General features: G+C 42.1%; 2 protein-coding genes across 3 annotated transcripts in view; one reads left to right on the forward strand and one right to left on the reverse strand.

Moving 5' to 3' along the window:
* The window catches only part of RANBP1 (RAN binding protein 1), an 11,434-nt gene extending 11,422 nt beyond the window's left edge, over nt 1–12 (reverse strand). For both annotated transcript variants that reach the window (XM_075275280.1, XM_075275272.1), the window contains exon 1: nt 1–12. This exon is cut by the window's left edge and continues 132 nt beyond it. The gene's annotated coding sequence lies outside the window, so the exon portion shown is untranslated.
* Nucleotides 13–289: 277 nt separating this feature from the next.
* The window catches only part of TRMT2A (tRNA methyltransferase 2A), a 29,357-nt gene continuing 6,298 nt past the window's right edge, over nt 290–23,348 (forward strand). Inside the window, exons 1-8 of the mRNA XM_075275262.1 lie at nt 290–350; nt 1,300–2,043; nt 4,089–4,197; nt 5,689–5,870; nt 13,813–13,927; nt 14,014–14,129; nt 17,674–17,785; nt 18,182–18,304. Coding sequence (XP_075131363.1) covers nt 1,313–2,043; nt 4,089–4,197; nt 5,689–5,870; nt 13,813–13,927; nt 14,014–14,129; nt 17,674–17,785; nt 18,182–18,304 — 1,488 coding nt within the window. The 5' untranslated portion in view covers nt 290–350; nt 1,300–1,312. The remainder of the gene's footprint in view (nt 351–1,299; nt 2,044–4,088; nt 4,198–5,688; nt 5,871–13,812; nt 13,928–14,013; nt 14,130–17,673; nt 17,786–18,181; nt 18,305–23,348) is intronic.

The raw sequence follows: 23,348 nt of genomic DNA on the forward strand, positions 1-23,348 counted from the left end.
TCACGCCGCAACCCCCAGTCCTTACCAATACGGAGCGTCACGCCGTCTCTTTACCAATATGGCGGCCTTGGAGACTTCAAATTGATGTCATATCCGCTCTAAATGCGAGTTTTAATTTGTCGTTGAGCCTGGTAACTTGCAAACCAATCACGGCCTCGCGGTCTTTATGCAAATTCACCTAATTTTCGGCAACTAAAAACTGAATTCGTGTAACTTTGTTTAATGCGCTTTAGGAAACATTGACAGCGTCCGGTAACGTGACGTGATGTCAGAGGTCATTTCCGATGACGTGTTAACATGGCTGCCCCCATGTAAGAGTCTCATGCATTGCAGAGAGTGAACTAGAAGAGGTAACGGCGACTGATAGATATGTAATTGATAAAGCTGACGTAAGCTGCACCATCCTGCATCTGCCTAGGGCTCCACTACAGAGTGAGAGTTGTTAAATTTTAATCCTGTCAGCCACTGCAGGCACCATGTGTGGTTTTAATGTACGAACAATAATCTCCTCTAGGATTGTATTTATAATTTGCCTCTACCATCCTGGTGTCCACCACCTAATATATAATCACTAACAAATATGGGAAAAGGACAGAGAGTGGGAGGTGATGAGGAAACCATGGTAAAACATAACTTTTATCATTTACAGATACAAATAGATATATACATAAATTATGTCCATATGTAGGTAGGAGCTGGCTAGTTAATTGCCCATATAGACAGGTTAGTAATGCCCTTTTGCGTTATACTTGTATGTGTTATCCATAAGGGTCAGAGATATGGTCAACTGATACTGTATTCCAACAGTAGGGGAACCTATCACATACTGCATATACAACAAACTGAATAGAGATGAGCGAGTACTGTTCAGATCAGCCGATCCTAACAGCACGCTCACATAGAAATGAATGGACGTAGCCGGCACGCGGGGGGTTAAGCGGCCGGCCGCCGTCAAAGCAGAAGTACTAGGTGCATCCATTCATTTCTATGGAGCGTGCTGTTCGGATCGGCTGATCCGAACAGTACTCGCTCATCTCTAAAACTGAACAATAGGACAGAGTGTAGAAAGCTTTTGATTTTTGTATCGGAAAAACAAAAGTCCACTCTTGCAGCTGGGTAGACTGGGGTCTTCAGTTTTGGCCTTTAGGCCCCCATAATATAGTAGTTATTACTTATTCAACGGTTAGGTGATAAATGCTTCAGGTTAGAAATTGTCAGTGGAAAGTAAGCCTTGAATAAGCACACAAGGGATGAGTTCCTAACTGTAGAAATGACTATTTCTTCTCAATTTTTTTCCAGGACCAAAAACAACATGGAAGATTTGGAGGGTCAAAAAGATTGCCTTGTTGATCAGGCACAGACCAATCCTACTAAAATGCCACTTGAAAATATGGAAGAAGACAAAAATTCTGATGGCAATAAACTGGATAAAGATGACTTGAAAATACTTGGCGAAGATGCTACACAATCTGGCACAGTTGATATGGAAGATGATAATGCAGCTGTAGCTGCAAGTGAAACAACAGCTAAAATGACCGATGGTGCAGAGGAAACCAGTGATGCTGGAATGTATAGATATATTAAAGATGACCTTTTCACATCAGAGATTTTTAAAGTAGAGATCCAAAACTTGCCAAAGTATATTGGTTTCAATGACGTTAAGAAATTTCTTGCCAAATATGGATTAAACCCCCATAAAATAAAACTTATTCAGAAACAAACATTTGCTTTTGTAACTTTTAAAAGTCAGGAGGAAAGAGACAAAGCTATGAAAGTCATACATGGGGTAACATGGAAGAACCGATTATTGACTGTCCGACTTGCAAAACCAAAAGCTGATCCTATAATGAAAAAGCGAAAACAAGATGATGATGAAAAGGAACAGTCAGATAGTAAGAGGAAGGCTGTAACGGAGACTGCTCAGGAGGAGCCCCTCAGCAAGCAGATTGCAGATGTAGTGACTCCTTTGTGGCAGGTTCCATATGAAGAGCAACTGAAAATGAAAGAACAAGAATGTGAACATGTGCTACAGAGGCTCACAAAGTAATTTTTCCCATATTTGTTCTTTACATTAGTGAAACTGTATGACTAGTTACATATAGCTCAAATCGGGGTCGTCAATTTATTGCCTATCCATAGGATAGAAGATGATTTGCAGATAATTGAGGGCCTGTTGGCTCAGATCTAATCACAAGATGAAAGTTTTTTTCTCTCTGCTCTGAATGTAGTGGTGGCAGTACAGGCACATCATCCTTCCATTCATTTCAATGAGACTGCTTCAGATAGCCAAAGAACCATTCCATTCAGAAAACCCCTGTTGTTGTGAGAATGGTACAAGGAAAAGATCATTGTCCCTGTTTACAGCCATATCATTATATATTCATAAAGTGCTTATTAATTAGGATACTCTGAAGATCTCTCTGCTAGTGGACGTTGCGGTGCAATCTCTTTAAGTTTTTAATAGAAGTTATCCCTTAAAGATCCTCTATAAAAGGCATGGCAGAGATACTAACAAGTAGTGGCTTTAGCAGACTTCAGCTGCACACATATTAAGATAAGATAATCCTTTAGTAGTCCCACAGTGGGGAAATCTCAGTGTGTTACAGCAGCATAGTAATACAGATACAGGATAATACACAGTAACATATTACGGAAGTAGACATACATATACTGAGAAGAGAAGATATACTAGGAGTCCATAGCAGCTAAGGAACAGAAGAAGAAAGAAGGAAGACTTCATAATCATAATCATTAGTTCTCTGTGCGGAGTGATCTTCGCTTGGTCTGATGTAGATTATACAGCCTGGTCGCGGTTGGAAGGAAGGACCTGCGATAGCGCTCCTTCTCACACTTGGGGTGAAGCACACGGTCACTTACAGTGCTGCCAAGTCCCATCAAGGTCCCATAGGTGGGGTGGGATTTGTTCTCCCGCATGGAGGTCACCACGGAAAGTATCCTTCTGTCACCCACCACCTGTACTGGGTCCAGTGGGCTCCCCAGGACAGCGCTGGCCCTTCTGATCAGCCTGTCAAGTCTATTTCTGTCCCTGGTAGGTATACTGCTCCCCCAGCAGGCCACACCAAAAAAGATGGCTGAGGCAACCTGGACAGCTATTCATTTGAATGCAGATTGATGAATCTCAGGGTGCTTTTACGCAAATATCAAGACCAGTCAGACTAATATCAAGATACATTTGTGTGTGTAAATGGTGGATTCCTGGGATATATGGTTTTCTGTCTCATTTTTGAGAAAACTGAGCATTTCTGATCAGACAAACACTTAAGTATAGATTGTCCTGATACCAGGGAGTTATACTTGTCAAGCTAGCCACACTGTGTCTGATGACTGAGATGTATAAGGGGACAGTGTGTTACGTTGTGTAGTTACATGCTAACATGCCTTTATGGATCACAGTGCAACAAAACTAAAGAGGCGGAGAGCTTCTTTGTACATCTGACTTCCACTGCTTCTAGCTGTTCACCATTAAAATAATAAATACTCAGATTTCCCAACTTAAGTGATGGGAAGCAGCAGCCATCTTTTTACTTTATTGATGCTAATGAACTGAATATTTGTGAAGCATTTCAGTCTCCACCAGAGAGTTGTCTGCACTTCTATGTAGTGGCCCAAAAATATTAATGCAGCTGCTTAACAGATAGCAGGACCTCAACCTATATTTATGGAGTCTGAAGGACATTTCAAGGGGGTGTTCAAGATTGGGCAAAGTCTATCCAAGGGATCAAAACACTTTTGCAAAAAACAATAGATTCATTACTTACCTGGTAATTCTCCTGCTATTCCAGAAACACCGCTCCTGTCTTCCCCACTGGTCTTTGTTTACCTGTTGGCAGTGATAGTGTCACGTCATATGACCATTACAGCCAGTCACTGGAAGCACTTGCAGCAATTCCTCTGTGGAGCCTCTGAGCTAATAACATTTCATTAAAATAAGAAAGAGTCTGTAAGCTAATATATATGGGGAAGTGAGTGCTAGTTTCCACATAGCTGAATAGTTACATAGTATAAATAACGTAGCAGATATGTATTGAGATGTTTATTTTATTACACTGTATTTTTTGTCTCACCAGGGAAATTGGAAACAATAATAAGGCTCTATTACCATGGTTATTTGTACAGAAACAGAAATATAATAAAGTGTGCTGTCCCTTGGAAGGAGTAAGGCCTTCCCCAGTTCAGGTACTTTATCTCCATTTTTCTTACGCTTCTATTACTTTAAATAACTTTACTGTGGATAGATGCAGAACATGCTGAAAAAAATCTACTTTCCAATGGCAAATACTTGGTGTATTAGGGTGTGTGGAGGTGCCATATCCCTGCCCAGTCTGTATCAAGCTATTTCTTTGGATGAAATAAAATGAGTCGCCACCTGACACTTCTGACACTACTAATCAGTAGCTAAACATAGGTCCAGTCCTACCTATCTATCTATCTATCTATCTATCTATCTATCTATCTAGTAGAAAAAAATGCAGAAGCAGCACAGCATACAAACCGGGTGCAAAGCCAAACTAGAAGGTGGCTAATCTTCAACTTTATATAAGAAATGGAAAAAATGGCAGCACTCCAACATTTAGAAAATGTGTGTTTTTATTCAAAGCAGCGACGTTTCGGTTCTTATCTGAACCTTTTTCAAGCCTGAGCCATGTCAGTTATACCAGTGGAAACGGCAGCGTTTCCCTCTAGGCATAATGGAAGTGGAAAGTCCACAGAGGAAATCTCTACGGACTTTCTGTGACCAGCAGTGCAGAAAAATCTGCGATGTAGATCACAACGTGGGGCCTTAGCCTTTTCAGATGACCATGTGAAAGGTCAGTGTGCTTTTATGGGCCTGTGCACAGAACCATGAACTACATGGTCCTGTATGCCAACAGTCCGGGCTGCAAAATATGGAATAGGTCCTATTCCTGTCCAAATTTGCAGCCGTGCTTCTGTGGCTCTTATTCATTGAATGAATCGGTCCACGGAAGCACGGGCAGCAACAGATGATATATGTGTGTCAACTGTACGCCAGGTGTGCCATAATTTCAACCCAGCTTAAATGGACTTTGCAGTGTTTGGTTTTTGCAGATTTCACTCAATATACAGTATTGCAAAAGGTGACATGCTGCAGATTAAGGCTAAGTTCACATCTGTGCTGCAGTCGACTCTGCCGCAGTATCTACCATAAATTGGCGCTGAGAAAAGTCCTGCTTGGAGGACTTTTATCTCTTTCGGTTACAGTATGAAAACGACGAACACCCGACAGACACACAGTGAACCCCATTATATTCAAATGGGGTCCTCCAATGTCCGCTTGTAACCACTGTGTTAATGGTCTGTCTCTCCGTTGTTCAGGTCCCACAGCGGGCCTAAACGACAAAGAGGCCAACGCAGATGTGAATGCTGTCTTAGTCTCATTTACAGTAGATGGCCATATTATACTTAGTATTTTGTATCAGTATACGTAAGTGAAAACACAGAATATGCGAATAACAATTTTTAAAGTTGTAATATAAATTTTTAACTCCCTAGTCCCTTCAGATGTACATTTTTTCCATTGTTGGTGGGTGCAAGAAGACTTTACACAGGACTGACTGATTTGAGAATTGTCTCTACTTCATATATACAGTATGTAGAGGTGCTCACGTATTTTTGTTGTCGTTTTCATACATGGCATTTTTTATTCAGACAGAGTATAGAAACAAGTGTGAATTTCTGATTGGCGCTGGAGCCGATACTGAAGACAAGACTGTGGGGTTTCGACTTGGAAAGTATAAAGGAGGAACTTGTGCAGTTGTGGAGCCATTCGACACTATTCATATTCCCAGTATCACCAAGAAGGTTGTCCAGGCTTTCCAAGAATATATTAGGTATCATGAACATCAAAATCATTCTCCTCTGCCAAATATTCTCTGATGTTTGGTTTAATTTTAATTTTCCTGTTTGGGGGCATTCACACGGAGTATTTTGGCGCGGATTCTGACGTGGAAAAAAAAGCCTCCCATTGATTTCAATGGGTTCCGTGCAGAAAAACTGAACCCATTGAAGTCAATAGGAGGCTTTATTTCCGCACGGATGCTAACACGAACTCTGCATCAGAATCAGCGCACGGAAACTCGTGTGTGTTTGCCCCCTTCATGAGAAGCTGAAAGATCTGCAGGGTCTTCCTTGGAGTCTGTTCTCTGATTGTATAACCCCTCATGCATGGTTTCGCATCAGTTTTTCTGCTGTTAATAGCCCCATTATCACTGCTGTATATATTACATTTCTCTGTTATACTTTGGGTGTGTACAATATAGAGCAATCTTTGCCCCCCATCCATTATCACTACTACTGGTAGTATCTGCTTTCTTTACATATTACATAAATAGCAAACAAATAGCTGAGAAAAGCCCAAGAGAAGATAATATATGAGATCCAGGGACACTGAACTGTAAATACAAGGCATAATGAAGCTAAAAAAAAAAATCCCTGACAGAGAAAGAAAGATTATGAATGATAATCTGTTTTCCCTTAGCCCAAACAGCAGCACAACTGGGGTATTCCTGCCCCTATGAGCTGTTAGGACAGGTGGAATTTTTAATTACCTAACAGCTTTTGATCTCTATAAGAGGCCGGAAGACCTGCTCCTCCCTTGTGTTAGTAACAAGTATGATATACAGAGCAATCTATGCCAAGAGCTACACACACATACACAAAATCTGTACAATAGCACCTCTTAGGGAGGGAGCCTTGTGCTGCTGTTTGGGCTAAGGGAAAACAGATTATCATTCATAATCTTTCTTTCCCCCTACGCCCAACAGCAGCACAACTGGGGATTTAGCAAGTATTATCTCCCCTAGGGCGGGACCTCCTGGCAGGCTGATGCCAAGATGGAGTGCCCAAATGCTGTAGCATCGGCCGTACGCCAGTCCAATCTTTAGTGTTTGGCAAAAGTCAGCTGTGAGCTCCAAGAGGCTGCAGCACATATCTGCTCTAGAGAGAGGAATCGTGTCTCTGCCCATGATGTTGCCACTGATCGGGTGGCATGGGCTCGTAGGAAATCTGGAACAGGAAGATTCTGAGCCCGTAGGGAACAGCTGATAGCTTCTCTGATCCATCTAGACAGGGTTACCTTTGATGCTTTAGCGCCTCTACTGTGGCCAAACACATTAACCAGAAGATTCTCTGATTTTCGGAACGGTGCTGTACGATCCAGGTGGATACGTAGTGCTCTTACCAGATCCAGTGTGTGTAGCTTCTCCTCCTGCTCAGTGGCAGGGGAGGGAAAGAAGCCCGGTAGGGTGACCACTTGATTGGTGTTCTGAAGTGTGGGTACCTTCGGCAAGAATCCTGGGACGAACCTTAGCTGTACTCTGTCAGGAAAGAAAGTTATGAAAGGTTCGGAGGCTGCTAGAGCCTGCAATTCGCCAACCCTCTTGGCGGAGGTTATTGCCAACAGAAAGGTCACTTTAAATGACAGGTACTTCCAGTCCACTTCAGATAATGGTTCGAAGGGGGGCGCACATAGCCCTTGTAGAACCGCGGCCAGGTCCCACCTGGGGACAGGGGGCCGTACCTGGGGGCGGAGCCTGGCAGCCCCCCTAAGGAACTGTTTGACAAGAGGATCTTGTGATAACCGTGTCTCCAGGAGAGCAGATAGAGCTGACACTTGAACCTTGAGGGTGGCAGGTGCTAGTCCTCTCTCCAAGCCGTTCTGTAAGAACTCTAGGACTGCATCTCTGTCTGGATCGCGGTGGCTGCCTGTACACCAATCTCAGAATATCCGGGCGATCCTTTGGTAGCTCTGATTGGTTGCCTCTGCTCTTGAATGGGCTAAGGTACTTAGCACTCCCTGGGACAATCCTCTGTCTGCGCGTATGGCGCGGTTAGCCTCCAGGCAGTGAGGTTGAATTTGTCTAGGCCCAGGCACGGCCGACTGTTCAGTGACACCAGGTTCCTGACTGCTGGAAGCCTCCAGTAGTTCCCCCGACTCATAAGGATAAGGTCGGTGAACCATGCCCTTTTTGGCCAGAACGGCATGATCACTATTGCCGAAGTCTGGTCCTGCCTGAGTTTCGCCAATACCTTCGGTATCATCGGGATGGGAGGGAACACGTATGCCAGTTCGAACCTCCATGGTATTGACAGGGCATCCACAGCCAAAGGATTGTCTTCCCGATACAGGGAGCAAAACCTTTCTACTTTGGCATTGTGTTGGGTGGCCATCAGATCCACCTCGGGGAGACCCCACCTCCTGGTCAGGTAGTGGAAGATGTCCTGGTTCAGGGACCATTCGCCTGCGGTCGGCCGGCCTCTGCTGAGTTGATCCGCTAGGATGTTCAGGCGGCCCTGGATATGTACCGCGGCCAGCTGGGAGAGGTTTCGTTCTGCCCAGGAGAAGATCAGGTTGGTGACTTGCATGAGCGAGGGGGACCTGGTTCCTCCCTGCTTGTTGATATAGTGGACTGTCGTCAGATTGTCTGATCTTACTTTGACCGCTTTCCCTCGTAGAAGTGGTGCAAATGACAGAAGGGCTCGATGAACTGCGGTAAGCTCGCGCCAGTTGGATGAGTGCGTCCTCTCCCGCTGATTCCATGTACCTTGAACCGGGGTCTCCCCCAGATGAGCTCCCCAGCCTGTGAGGGAGGCATCTGTAGTCAACAGGGTCCAGGCGGGCTGGACCGAGGACTTCCCATCTCGCAGATGGGTCCACCAGGGCAAGGTTTGCCGGGTGCTGATGGTTAACTGGATTGGCTTCTGTAAACCTGAAGGACTGTGATTCCAGACTCTCAAGATCTCGTTCTGTAGAGGGCGCATATGCCATAGAGCCCAAAGAACTGCATCTAGGGCAGCGGACATCAATCCGAGGACCTTCATCGCCGTCCTGATGGTGACCTTCCGTGTGGAAGACAAATGATGTGCCGCCCGAGCAATTTTCCTTTTGCGAGGAGAGGGTAGAGAGACCGTCATGTTGAGAGAGTCTAGAATAAGTCCCAGGAACTGAATTCGTGTTGATGGCACCATCACTGACTTCTGCCAGTTTACCAGCCACCCCAGCTTGTCTAGTAGAGCTACGACGGTCTGCACCTGCGTGGTAAGAACCTCCTTTGAATGAGCCTTCAGAAGCCAGTCGTCCAGGTACGGGACTATGAATATGCCTTGAAGGCGCAGGGCGGCAGCGACCGGAGCTATGACCTTTGTGAAGGTGTGGGGGGCGGAGGATATGCCGAACGGGAGGGCTGCGAACTGGAAGTGCGCCTCTTTCCCCTGTATGTCTACGGCAATCCTTAGGAACTTTCGGTGTGCCAGAAAGATGGGTACGTGGAGGTAGGCGTCCTTCAGGTCCAGAAAAAGATCTTCTGCTGTCAGGTACCGGTGGGGGAGAGCAGTGGACCCCTATAGGAGGTCAGAACATCTGCTCCCCCCCTGACCACCTGTCCTGTCCCACAGGACAGAAAAAAACACAAGGGAGGAGCAGGTCTTCCGGCCTCTTATAGAGGTCAAAAGCTGTTAGGTAATTAAAAATTCCACCTGTCCTAACAGCTCATAGGGGCAGGAATACCCCAGTTGTGCTGCTGTTGGGCGTAGGGGGAAAGAGAGCTATCTGAAAACAATAAAGAAATCTGTTTGTTGTCTATGACTCACATACCATCAGTAAAAACACAGTTAGCTACTCAAAAAATAAATATATTCTGAATCTCAACCAAAAACAACCCAAGGCACAAAATATAATATAAACATATGAATAATTTTATTAATAAATATCCAAAAATTAACAATACATACAAAAAACGGTAAGACAAACGGGAAAATCCCCCACAACGTGGCAGTTGAATACCGCAACCCTCCCACGGATGAAGACTAAAAGAACTCCAAATAGTTCAAATATGCCAGAATAGGAAAGATGTTAAATAAAAATCCATATATAGAGTCACCATACAGATACTATATTATGTTATATAATAGCCAAGGGTTAAATAACCTAGATAATGGCTAGTTAAACCACAGTACGCCAAATAGTGGTCATGTAAGTGACATGGAATGAAGAGTGTCCCAGATGGGATCAGTAATACATACCCATAGGTGTAGACATGTTTCCTACTCTTTGAATATGGCAGTAAAGAGAGGGGGTTATTCAGTACATCTCCAGTGGGATAATAAGAAACGCCTGACGCGTGTTTCGCCTACACTCAGCTTCGTCGTCGATTTCGTGCGATTTCCAAAACCTTAGCGTATCCGCTGTGTGTGTTTTTCCACAATGTGTGGATTTGCTAGAATGCAATCAATTTGCAAGAACTGTAAAACGCTGGTTTTTGCCACAGGGTCTCTGCCACATTGGTCCCCAGCTTTACAGAGGTTTTAGAAGCAGAAAACAGCAACATTTTCAATCAACCCCTTCGTTTTTGACTCCTCGCCTATATTTCCGTCCACAGAGCCATATGAGGGTTTAATGTGTGCAAGACAAATTGTTCTTTATAATTTTACCATTTATTGTTCTATACAATGTACTGGAAAAAAATTCAGAATGGGGAGGTATTGGAGAAAAAGTTAATTTGTGCAACTTTCTTACGGGCTTTATTTTTATGGAATTCACTGTGCAGCAAAAATGACATGTCACCTGTATTCTATGTTTTGATATGATTCCGGGGATACCACATTTATACAGTTTTATTTACATTTTAACCTCAACAAAAATCTAAAACTTTGCCCCCCAAAAAATGTGTTTCTTAACCCCTTCCCGACATTCGCCGTAATAGTACGGCGCTGCTGGGAAGGGCTTCCCGCAAACCGCCGTACTATTACTGCGGATGCATGGTGCGCACACAGAACCTGTGTGCGCACCATGCACAGCGGGTGTCAGCCGTAATACACGGCTGACAATGCCCTGTAACACCTGCGGTCGGAACCGGGTCCGATCGCGGGTGTTAACCCCTGATATGCCGGCGGTCAACATGACCGCCGGCACCTCCTGGGTTACAGTGTAGTATGGTGCCGATCGGCACCCCCCGCGCCGGTTTCGGGGGGTGCCGGTGTTCGTAGGGGGCAGCCCGGGGTCTGATCAGTGACCCCCGGTCTGCCCCATCACTTACCCTGTCCTCGCTCCTGGCTGATCCTGCCGTAAATGAAGCTGTCAGCCTGTGCGTCTACACAGGCTGACAGCTTCCTATACAATGCAATACACGTGTAACACGTGTATTGCAGTGTATATGTAGTGAAGCAGTGATCAGCCGATCACTGCTTCAATCCCCCATGGGGACAGAAAAAAAAAGTTAGAAAAAAGTAAAAATAAAAAAGTTTAAATAAGTTTAAAATAAATTATAAATAAATAAAGCCCCAAAAATCCCATTTTCCCCATATAAAATGTTTTAAAATGTAAAATAAAGAAAAATAGAAAAAAACATTACATATTTGGTATCGCCGCGTCCGTAATAACCTGAAAAATAAAATTAAAACATTATTTAACCCGAACGGCGTAAAAAAAAACGTAGAAAACCGCACAAAATAATGATTATTCACCACCTTTCCCTTACAAAATGCTCAATAAAAAGTAATCAAATGGTCAGATGAAAACCAAAATGGTACCAATAAAAAGAAGAGGTGTTCCCGCAAAAAATAAGCCCTCAACCAGCTCTGTCTAGCAAAAAATAAAAATGTTATGCCTTTCAGAAGATGGCGATGCAAAAATAATGATTTTTTTCCCTAGATTGAATTTTATTCTGCACAAACAGCAACGCATTAAAAAATAATATAAATGAGATATCGCCGTAACCGTACCAACCCGCAGAATAAAGGTAACATGTTACTTATGCTGTACACTGCGCGGGAAAAAAAAAAAATGCTAAAAAGCAATGCCAGAATTGATGTTTCCTTTTACATCCCACCCAGAAAGAGTTAATAAAATGTAGTCAATAAGTTACAGGCCCCAAAATGGCGGCATTGAAAAGCACATCTAATACCGCAAACAACAAGCCCTCATATGGCCACATTGCCAGAAGATAAAAATAAAAATCTAGCTTGTACAATGTGAAGACAAAAACCCTAAAAGTCGCCAAATCATTAGAACATAAGTGGCTGCGACTAGAAGGAAATGTGTAAGCGGTGTGAGTCTTTTCAGGGGTCCCCTCCATATTTAGAGCTTATGAGAGATAATACACCAGCGCTGATCCCCCAGAATGCCCCTCTTCCCCGTCCGCGTCATAGGAGCTGGTGGGAAAATAAAATAGGATTTGGTGTGCCCAAATTACTCCGCACAGCTTGCACATTCACTTCGGGGTTACTAATGCTCACTACATCACTTGATAAATTCTTTGAGGGGTGCGGTTTTCAAAATGGGGTCACTTTCTAGAGGTTTCCACTGTTTTGACACCTCAAGGGCTTTGTAAAGGCGACATGGCTCCTGAAACTGATCGCAGCCAGATCTGCCCTCTAAAATTGTGCCTTCCCTTCTGCGTCTCGCTGTGCGTCCATATATTAGTTTACACCCACAAGTGGGTAACTATAGTAGTCGGGAGAACTTGCCTAACAAATTATGGGATGCGTTTTCTCCTTTAACCCCTTGTGAATGTGCAAATTCTAGGGCTAAACGAAAATATTAGTAAAATAAATTCAAATTTGAAAATTTCACCTCCATTTTGTATTAATTCCTGTTAAGCACTTATAGGGTTAAACTACTAGGTATATGTTGTTTTGGCTTATTTAAGGGGTGCAGTTTTGAAAATGGGGTGATTTATGGGGGGCTTTAATACAAGGGTCTTTCAAAACCCCTTCATAACTGGATTAGGCCCTTTAAAAAATGGGTTTTGGAAATTTCTTTAAAATTTTGAATATTGTTGTTTCACTTGTAAATCTTATAATGTCTGTAAAAATTAAAAGGGCGCCTAAAGTTTGATGCCCACATAAAGAAGAGATCTGGAACATGAGATTTATGATATAATTTTGGCGGTCTGACTATCTGTATGTAATGCACATCATTTCAAACTTTATAAAATGCATATTTTTCAAAATTTCCACCAAATTTCAAATTTTTTCATAATTAAAGACAAAACATATCAACCAAAATTTACCACTAACATGAAGTACAATGTGTTACGAAAAAACAATCTTAAAACCACTTTGGTAAGTTAAAGCGTTCCAAAGTTATTGCCACATAAATTGACACATGTCCGTTTTGAAAAATCGAGCTTGGTCAGGAAGTCAAAAAGTGCCATCGGCGGGAAGGGGTTAAAGTCACCATATTCTGACATCTGTAATCTGTAACTTTTTTATATTTCTGTGTACAGAGATGCATGGGGCAGCTTTTTATGTGGGACCGGGTGTACTTTTTAGTTTTGGAGAATGTCTATGTTGCTTTGATCACTTTTTTTTCCGATTTTTATCACAGGCAAAGCAACAAAAAAACGGTGGTTTAGCACTTTTGTTTTTTCCCCACTACAGCTAAGACCTCACGGCTATGGCAGCCGCTATGTTTAATACCCAACATCTGCCGTACTACGGTATTACTGTGGATGCCAGGAAGGGATTAAAGTGCAGGTAGTGTTAGTGACCATTTAAGGAGTATTTTACGCGATTGTTGTTTATCATCAGTTGTCTCTGGCTCAAGCGTAAAACAACAAAGTTGCACGGTGTTTGGTGTGGTGTCCATAGCCTAACCAGAGAAATCCTGAATGCAAATTTTTTTTGTCAAGGGCAGATCATAACTGATATTACCAAACTCAAAAATGTTCTTGTTATGAAATATAAGCAGTATTGTCATCAGTTTCTTTCTGGCAATTGTGTGTATTATGGGGGAAGGGGATTATACATATGTAACAGTACGTATATTCATTGCAGGGCTTCACCATATATAGTCTACAGCCCAGAGACATATGAAGGCCACTGGAAGCAGCTTACTGTCAGGAGCAGCAGAAAAGGTCATGTTATGGCCATAGTGTATTTTCATCCACAGGTATACAGTCCTTACTTTATGTACTGCTATCGTGTATAGTCAATGTTTTTTTATATATTTATATATAAATATTGATTTCTCCACAGAAACTAAGCAAGGAAGCTCTGGCAGAATTAAAATCTTCTTTGGCAAAGTTTTTCACAGATGGACCAGGAAAGGAGAGTGGGATAACCTCACTGTATTTTGTAGAGGAAGGTCAGAGGTATGCTATTGTTTATTATACAGGATGGGGCAAATTTATAAACTGTCTATAAGAAAATAATAACTTAGCTTGCATTTTTTAAAAGCACTATAAGAATTTTAAGTTGTGCTGTGATTGGTTGCTATGCTATGGGGTTGTGCAGGACTTGAAAACATGGCTGCTTCTTCTTCTCTGGAAGTGACATCATGTCTGTTGGTTATATGGCAATGCCACCTCTACCTCCCATTAAAATGAATGGTGGAAATGGACCGGAGATGAAAAAGAATCATGCTTCCACCATGATATAGGATAAAGAAATGTCGGCTTTAGTTTGCAAACTTTATAACCAACGTGTTTTGAGCGTTCCTTGCCCTTTTTCAAGTGTAAGTAGCTAAAAAGAAAAAAAGCTACACAACAAGGTATATGAATATATCTGGCTGTAAATCAAATTAGCCTTATTGCATAAGACCATTGGCTAACAAATGAACTCTACATTGATAAGGTGAAACATAAACATGATGTAACATACGCATAATATAGTTACAAGTCACTTGTGGTGGAAGCGCAATTCTTTTTCATCTCAACCTCCCAATTAAGGTTTAGACCCGGTCCATTTCCATTGTTCATTCACACCCTCGGGTGTTAAGAATCTGCTGCACCCCACTCAGAGAAGGGACCCTCTGCAATTGGTTCCTACTCCATCCCAAGAAGTTGTGGTCTGTCCACAACATCACCAGGTGAGGATCTCTGATCAATATTACTTCCCTGTACATCACCTAACTTACTACGCTATGAGGCGCTCGGTGTTCCTTCTTTTTCTTTTTTGAGCTATTAAAATGAATGGAACTGGTTCTGGGGTTCTTAGCAATCCCTCAGCATATCCATGATATTGTACCTCTCCAGTGGACTTCATCTTTTCTTCAACTCCATTCTGACATGAGGCAAAGTAAAGAGCAGCTGTGGCTCACTCAATATGCAAACACTTCCACAATGGCTGCAGACATCTCAGCATCAGCAGCTCTAATGGCGCCACTCCTTTGATCTCTGGCGGTTTCTCCAGCTATTGCAGATGTCCCCTGTAGGTATTAGCTCTTCCCTGGGCTCTCTGCCTTCCTCAACCTCTCTATTATGATCATCCTGATATGGGTGAATGGGAGAATTACCAGTCTCCACATAGTGACCCTACAGAGCTCTTACTAACCAAAGCAGACATCCTGGAGGCTTTTAAAAACATGACTACCAGAGATTTTTTTTTACTCCATAATCACTAGAATAGAGAAGTTACAACGCCAATGTCTTGAGGAGGTGCACTGCTCACTGGGGCAAATGGGCTCCCATTTTGCAACTTTACAACAATCCGCTGCTACTTACTCAGACAGACTGTCGACCATTGAGACCCAGATTACTTCTCAGCAAGCATAACTGCAGCCCCCAGCCGTGGCATGATGACTTAAATAGTACCCACCTAAATAATGTATAGATCCAGGGTTTGCCAGAGGGTGTTGATGGTGACGACATTCGATTCACTGTTACTATCTGGTCAACCCACCCAACTCCATGATTGAACTAGACAGAGTGCATTGCGCACTGGGCCATTGCTCACCTGACCCTGCTAAACCTAAGGACATTGTTTGCCGCACTCTCAACTATGTCTTCCAAAAATGCTAATAAAATCTGGATTTTATTCATTACCATTTTCTGTTTTAAAGTTCTCTTGTGGTTTCTACTCAACCCCTTAACCCCTTCCCGACATGCGCCGTAATAGTACGGCGCATGTCGGGTCTGTAACTATGGCGACCGCCCGGGAGCCGGGCGGCCGCCATAGCCGCCGGGTGTCTACTGCTTTAAGCAGTAGACAACCGGCTGTAATGCCTCCGATCGGTCCCCGGACCGATCGGAGGCATTAACCCCTCCGGCGCCGCCATTTTGGCCGGGATCGCCGGCTCCTGGAGCATGCTCCAGGGCTGACGTCCCGTTGCCATGACAGCCGGGAGCCTTGTACAGGCTCCCAGGCTTGTCTGCAAATCCTCTCTTTTGCAGGCTGGTCTATACAGCCTGCAAAAGAAAGGATGCTTTTTTGCAATGCATTAGCATTGTAATGCATTGCATTAGTGATCAGACCCCCTGGGGTTCAACACCCCTAGGGGGTCTAATAAATGCAAAAAAAAAAAATAAAAATAAAAGTTAAAAAAAATATAAAAAAATATAAAAAGAATTAAAAGTTCAAATCACCCCCCTTTCCCTAGAACACATATAAAAGTAGTTAAAAACTGTGAAACATATACATGTTAGGTATCCCCGCGTCCGAAATCGCCCGCTCTACAAATCTATAAAAATATTTTTCCTGTTCGGTAAACGCCGTAGCGGGAAAAATAGATGAAAGTGCCAAACCGACATTTTTTCACTGTTTTGATTCTGATAAAAATTTGAATAAAAAGTGATCAAAGCAATAACATTTCCCGAAAATGGTAGAACTAAAAAGTACACCCGGCCCCGCAAAAAAAGACGCCCTACGCATCCCCGTACACTTACGTATAAAAAAGTTACGGCCGTCGGAATATGGCGACTTTTAGAAAAAAAATTTTTTAACACAGTTTTGGATTTTTTTTAGGGGTCAAAATGTAAATAAAACCATATAAATTTGGTATCCCTGGAACCGTACCGAAACACAGAATACAGGGGACATGTCATTTTGGCTGCACAGTGAATGCCGTAAAACCAAAGCCCGTAAGAAAGTCACAGAAATGCATTTTTTCTTCAAATTCACCCCATTCTGAATTTTTTTCCTGCTTCCCATTACATTATATAGAATAATTAATGGTAGCATCATGAAGAAAAATTTGTCGCGCAAAAATTAAGACCTCATATGGCTCTGGGAGCGGAGAAATAAAAAAGTTATGGGGTTTAGAAGGAGGGGAGTCAAATCGAAAAACGAAAATCAAAAAATGCCATCGGCGGGAAGGGGTTAATGACCAATGATGTTCTTGTGCATCGATAATCGCATGGAGGAGAACGGAGAGAGCTCCATAACCAGCCGGCGGCAACTAAGTTAAAAATTCTAACTCTTCCCTATTTATAATAAAATCACAATGGAAACATAAAATGTTATGGTGTCAGAATATGGCGTCACAAGACATATAAAACCCTTAAGAAATTTGGTTCTTTTGCAATTTTACTAAACCTACAGAATATAGTTGGCAAATATAAAATCACTTAAATTTGGCAAAAAAACATGATGCTTCTATGTCAAAAATTCACGATTGTAGACATGATACCTTAATTGACTAAAGAGAAAAATTCCATTACAAGCTGCTACCTAAAGGCAATTGGTTCATGAGGTGTTGCATTAGTACTTTTGTGCAGCATGTTGCCAGGGTAATGCTATGTTCTCAGTCATTGACTATAAGTGACTGAGCTGCTGAATAAAACTATTAAAATAAAAATAATGAAAAATAATATTATAATGGTGTTGTGTAGACAGAGTGTGTTGTATGACTTTATTATGTTTGTTTAATCAGTACATTTTGAGCAAGAAATCTTAAACATTTCTATGTGTTTCTTACAGAAAATCTCCGAACCTGGAAGATTTACCTGTAGAGCATGTGACTGGAGACCATTACATCTATGAAGAACTGTTAGGTTTGACCTTTCGGATTTCACCCCATGCCTTCTTTCAGGTACCAAATCTGTATCTAGCTTTTCTTAAAGGCCCTTTAAATGATGATGAGGAGTGCACTGATCACAAAATAAGGGGAACAGTTATCAAAGTGGAAAATCCATAACAAATTATTGTTGCTTTTTTATTGTGCCAAAGGATCTCTGAAAATGAAAAAGTGGAATATCATTGGTTGTTACAGCCAATATTCAGATTTCCTTTGCACTAGATTTCTGGCACACTGGTGGATCCATGTAAATAGTACTCTCCATCCGTAGCTTATGTATAGCAGTATATGTATATTGTAACTAGTACAATGGCTGCATTTGATGTGCATTTCTATATGCGCTTTCTTTGAAGCTTAAAAATAGGGGGAAACTTACCCATAGATCACATGCTCTTATTAATATATTCACAGGTTAACACACTTGCAGCTGAGGTTTTGTATTCAGCCATTGCAGACTGGGCTCAGTTGGACCAGAACAGTACTGTACTGGATGTTTGCTGTGGCACTGGAACTATTGGAATCTCCTTAGCCAAGGTAAGTTATTTATTATATTAGTTTAAATTGGGCAAGCTCACAAAGACAACTCCTTTCCATATGTCTATCTATCCTATTAGTGCATTTAATGTTTTAGAAGTATGTACCTCACTAGGAACACCATCTATTAGCCATGCCACAGAAATACTAAAAAAGATTTGGCCTTCCTACTGCAGACCTTGCCTGTACATATATTGGTCAACTACAGCTCTCCCTAGTTGATAACAGCTTGTAGAGTGGGTTTCTAAAGTTAGACCTCCCTAAGTAGACTTCTATTTAACCCTTTCGCTGCCAGGCACGTACACTGTACGTGCTCCCAAGGTGGCACTTCAGTAGCCGAGGACGTACTTAGTACGTCCTCCCTACTAATGCCGATATCTCTGGACTGCATCAACATATCTTGATGCTTTAAAATGCATTTTAAAGAAGAGACTCTCATCTTTAAAATGATACCAGGGACTTGATGATTTTACTTACAGTCTTGGAGCCATTCACTGTTGAAAACACTATTTGGCATTGAGATCCAACTGCAGATCTCAATTCCCGACAGCGTTTCAACAGTGAATTTCTCCAAAACTGTACATCCAATCATCGAGTTCTTGATATCATTTTAAAGATGAGATTCTCCTCTTTAAAATGCAATTGAAAGCATCAAGATATGTTGATGCAGTCCAAAGATATAGAGCTCCAAATTGTCCCCCCCTCCTGTCTAAGCAAGCAATTTGCGATCTAACAAGAAAGGAAGAGGGACACGGAGCAGCCCAGCAGAGAGAGAGAGACAGAGAAACGATCTCACTCTCTGCATAACTTGTATGTGACAGCAGGAGGGGGGTGCCAGGGACTCTATTGTCCCTATTAACCCTTCTCCTGCCAATCAGAGCATATACTATACATTTGTCTCTGATTGTCACATACAGTTATAATGTAATTCCCCCCTGAGCTTTCCTAGTGGGGTATTCTTATGTTATACCTCCTGAACATAACCAGGAAGTTTGTTGGCGCTGTGACCCAGACGTTTACCATTGTCCAGGTCGCAAGCCAAAAAAAAAAAGTCGCACCAAACACTTACACAACATATACATAAAGTCGCAAATAAAGTTTACATTTCACCCAATCCCTGTCCTGTCTATACCTGAGCTTTCTACAGTAAAATACGTCTCTAGTGATGTCCGTTACACACTAAAATAATAGTAATAACGATTATCACTAGAGATGAACGTATAGATTGCTAAAATTATTATAGGGGGATGGAAAATAACATTTTTATGTAAAGTCCTATTTAATTTATATATACATGTGTGGTATGTATGAACTCCTCACATATTGCAGTTTTATGGACAGTACATTATGTTTGCAGAAAGGGATTGCTTGAGACTCACTTTAGTGGCAAATTAGAATTTTTGCGCAATTTTTGCTAGCAATCTCTGTTTGCGGCAAAGTTGAATGAAGGTGGTTGTATATATAAACTATTAAATTGTGTTTTTATATACGGTATGCTGTGTACTCTGAAAAAAGTTAGATTTTGGTATCACAGTCACAGTTTGGTAGGTGCAGTATAGCTTTTTAACATATTAGTGAACAACAGCAAAATCCTGCTTGTCTTCTGTATTCGTGTTTTTGGGAGTCCGAGCTCTTGTTGTAGTTGATGTTTGCGGTACATATAGTATATATAAACATTGTATACACCATAAGCTATTATTTTAAACGTATTTTGTATATGAATGTGAGATTGAACATGAGTTTTAGGTGCAAATATGTGTTTTAGCGTATTTTTTCAAAAAATTATTTGTGTTGGTCGCAAAGTTGCATGAAGGTGGATGTGGCTATCGATGACCCATTAAGACATTTGTAATCTTCAGATTGTCTACTTTCAAAAAATATATAGGGTTTAGGGGTTCACTTACTTTTCATGGTGTGTAATCCCTACATTTTATAGGATGATACTTTTTTAGCATTTCCAGCTTCAAAGCAGAATTTTGTTCCTTCCAGTTCTAGCGATTTTCTGAAGACACGTGCATGCGGGTTCAGGCCATAGTGATATGTATGAACTCTGCACATGTTGAACTCTTATTTTTAGGTTTGGTCATTTAATTTTTTGTTTGGTTTCCGCTTTTAACAACTAATATACATTTATTTGCATTTTTTCATAAAACATTCACTTTAAATCAAAATTGCATGAAGGTGCCTGTTCGTATACAGTACCAAGTGGCATTCTGACAATGCTGCAGGTGTCTACTTTAAGAAAATATATAGGTATGGGGGGGTTGGATGCTTTTTTAATGTTGCAATTTAGGTTTGATTTGTCCATCTCAAAACTGTGAAAATTGCTCTGGCTACTGGAGGTGCAAAATTTCCAGAGACCCTTGGCAGCGAAAAGGTTAAAAAGGGTTGCACAAATAAATAAATGGTTGTATTAATAAGATACTGGCACATATTTTTTTATTTTTTTTTTAAATGTAGATTGTGAGCCTCACATAGAGCTCACAATGTACATTTTTCCCTATCAGTATGTCTTTTTTGGAATATGGGATGGAAATCCATGCAAACACAGGGAGAACATACAAACTCCTTGCAGATGGTTTTATGCCCTTGGCGGGATTTGAACACCAGGACTCCAGCGCTGCAAGGCTGCAGTGCTAACCACTGAGCCACTGTGTGGCCACTTGATACTGGCACATAATTGATACCAGGAAATAAGATACTGGAAGATAATGAGTTGTATTGATACTATAAATAGCCATTCATAACCTCAGCAATTCATCAAAATGTAATGAGCAGAGGGCACAGTAACCTCTTCTGTTAACTAAAGGGATTTCCAGGATTCACTATTAAAAAGGCCACAAAGTTCAGAAAAGTGCTGCAGTCTAATTTGGACAGGCCTAGCAGACCATGTGACTGGTGAGTTTGACTCAGCTGGCCTGTGAAGCGTAAGCAACATTCATCTCAACTGGTCGGTGGTGGTGCCAGGCATTGGCCCTTCACTGATCTGATATTTATGATATGATATCCTAACACTAGGTCATCAATATTTAGGTTCCACAAAACTCCTTTAAAGCTAACTGTATGCCATAGACAAACATTTGGAATGTCTCTTGGCCAGTAGATCTCATCCGGTGACCATTAAAAGCAACAGACTTTCACGAGGAGCATTTATCACCAGGAATGAACAAATTAAGCTAAACATATTGTTACATACCTTATGTTTAGCTGAATATAAGGTTCCTTTTTTTTCCAATGTGATACTCTGTTGTTTGATCACTTTAATAAACTTTATTATGCAAATCAGCAGCCTAGAGCAACTAAGGTGTCACCGGGACGCCAGGCTGCTCACATCCCCTGCATTTTGATTTGGACTCCTGGAGTGAGTGTAGTTTGCATGTGTCTATGTGTCATTCTATAATAAACCCAAAGAGAGAAAATCAACCACACATTAAATTAATAAAACATGGATGCAACCAAGGCCTTCGACTCGGTCGAGTGGCCTTTTCTCTTGCAGTCCCTACACAGATATGGATTTAGCGATGGCTTTATCACATGGGTGTTACTCCATACAAAACGTGGTTTGACCACAGCCACCGCAATTAATAGTCTTATATGTTTCGATGCACGAACCTGCCCTCCGGACCGGGCAATAGAGCAGTATTCACAAAAGGAAGAAAGGATCCAGCACCGAAAAGTAACTAGATTAAAACATGGCTTTTATTCTGAATTTCTAAAAAACATAGCGTGAACACCAAAGTGCATAGAGAATATATAAAAGAATTGTATGTTTCATACCAGTCCACGAAGACAAAAAAACATCAGACGAGACCTACATAACACATGGCTGCCACTTAGCAAGCCCAGAAAGTGTCTTCTTTCTCTGACGTCCCTGCGGAGACCCCACTATGGGACAATCCTGGCTTGCCTAACCTCCATAGATTGCCTGATGCCCAGTCCTGGTCTCGTTATGGTGTATCCTCCCTATCAGATTTAAACGAGCAAGATGTCTTTGTTACATTTGATTCCCTAGTTTCCTCATGCGAGATTCCTCGCCATCAATTCTTTCGCTTTCTCCAAATACGGCATGCCCTCTCCTCCATATTCCCCACTTAGCCATGTATTATCTCTGAATACCCGCTTATTGGTGTGCTCCGTTCCCAGGGTCCGAAGGGCTTGATCTCCACTCTTTATGAACATTTAATTTACGCAAAGGTCTCATTGACTGAGGTCCCGGTGCTGGCTCGTTGGCACAGCAATATCCCGGAGCTGACGGATAAGACGTTTCAGGATGTTCTGAAGTCTTCCTTGTACGTTTCACCCTCAGCTAATAATAAACTGATTCAAATATTCATTTTGCACCAGTGTTACTTGACCCCGGCCCGTCTTTTTAAGATAGGTCGTCTACCTAGCCCGAAGAGCCTCAGGTGTCCGTGTCCTTATGCGGACTTCTGGCATATGGTGTGGAGTTGCCCGATTGTGCAGACCTTCTGGAGAGGGGTGGTGGACCTTCTGGACGAGGTTTTAGGATGTCCTGTTCTGCTCTCTCCCGAGGTCTGTCTGTTCGGCATGCTCGAGGAGGAGTTGTGGCAACATCACGCCCGGATTTTCCTTTGGAGGGTCTGTTTTATGCCAGGAAGGCTATTGCCCTCCGGTGGATGGCCCTGCGGTCTCCATCGGTGTCTCAGTGGTGGAGACTGGTCAGCTCAATCCTCTCATTTAATCAAATTATTTATAAAGGCAGAAGCTGCCCCCCAGAAATTTATAAAGGTCTGGGGAGCATGGTGTGCTTCTCCTGCTACCCAGTACTCTGCCCCCTCCATGCGCGTGGCGCTGGGTGCCTTTATGCCTTGAGTAGGAGCTGTTGAGTTGCGTGGGTCATTGCTGTATTTTCCTGCATTCGTACTGGAGGCGGACTGTGCTGGGACGGCATCGTGGCAGATCTTTGTGTGTTTGTTTGGAATTTTCCTTGTACTTTGTTTTTTGATCTTATTTGCCTATATTTTCCTGATGGCATAGTTTGTTGTATTACTTCTCCTTCAATAAAATGAGTTTAAACATTAAT

Source organism: Leptodactylus fuscus, chromosome 1, assembly GCF_031893055.1.
Source record: "Leptodactylus fuscus isolate aLepFus1 chromosome 1, aLepFus1.hap2, whole genome shotgun sequence".
Classification (NCBI taxonomy): domain Eukaryota; kingdom Metazoa; phylum Chordata; class Amphibia; order Anura; family Leptodactylidae; genus Leptodactylus; species Leptodactylus fuscus.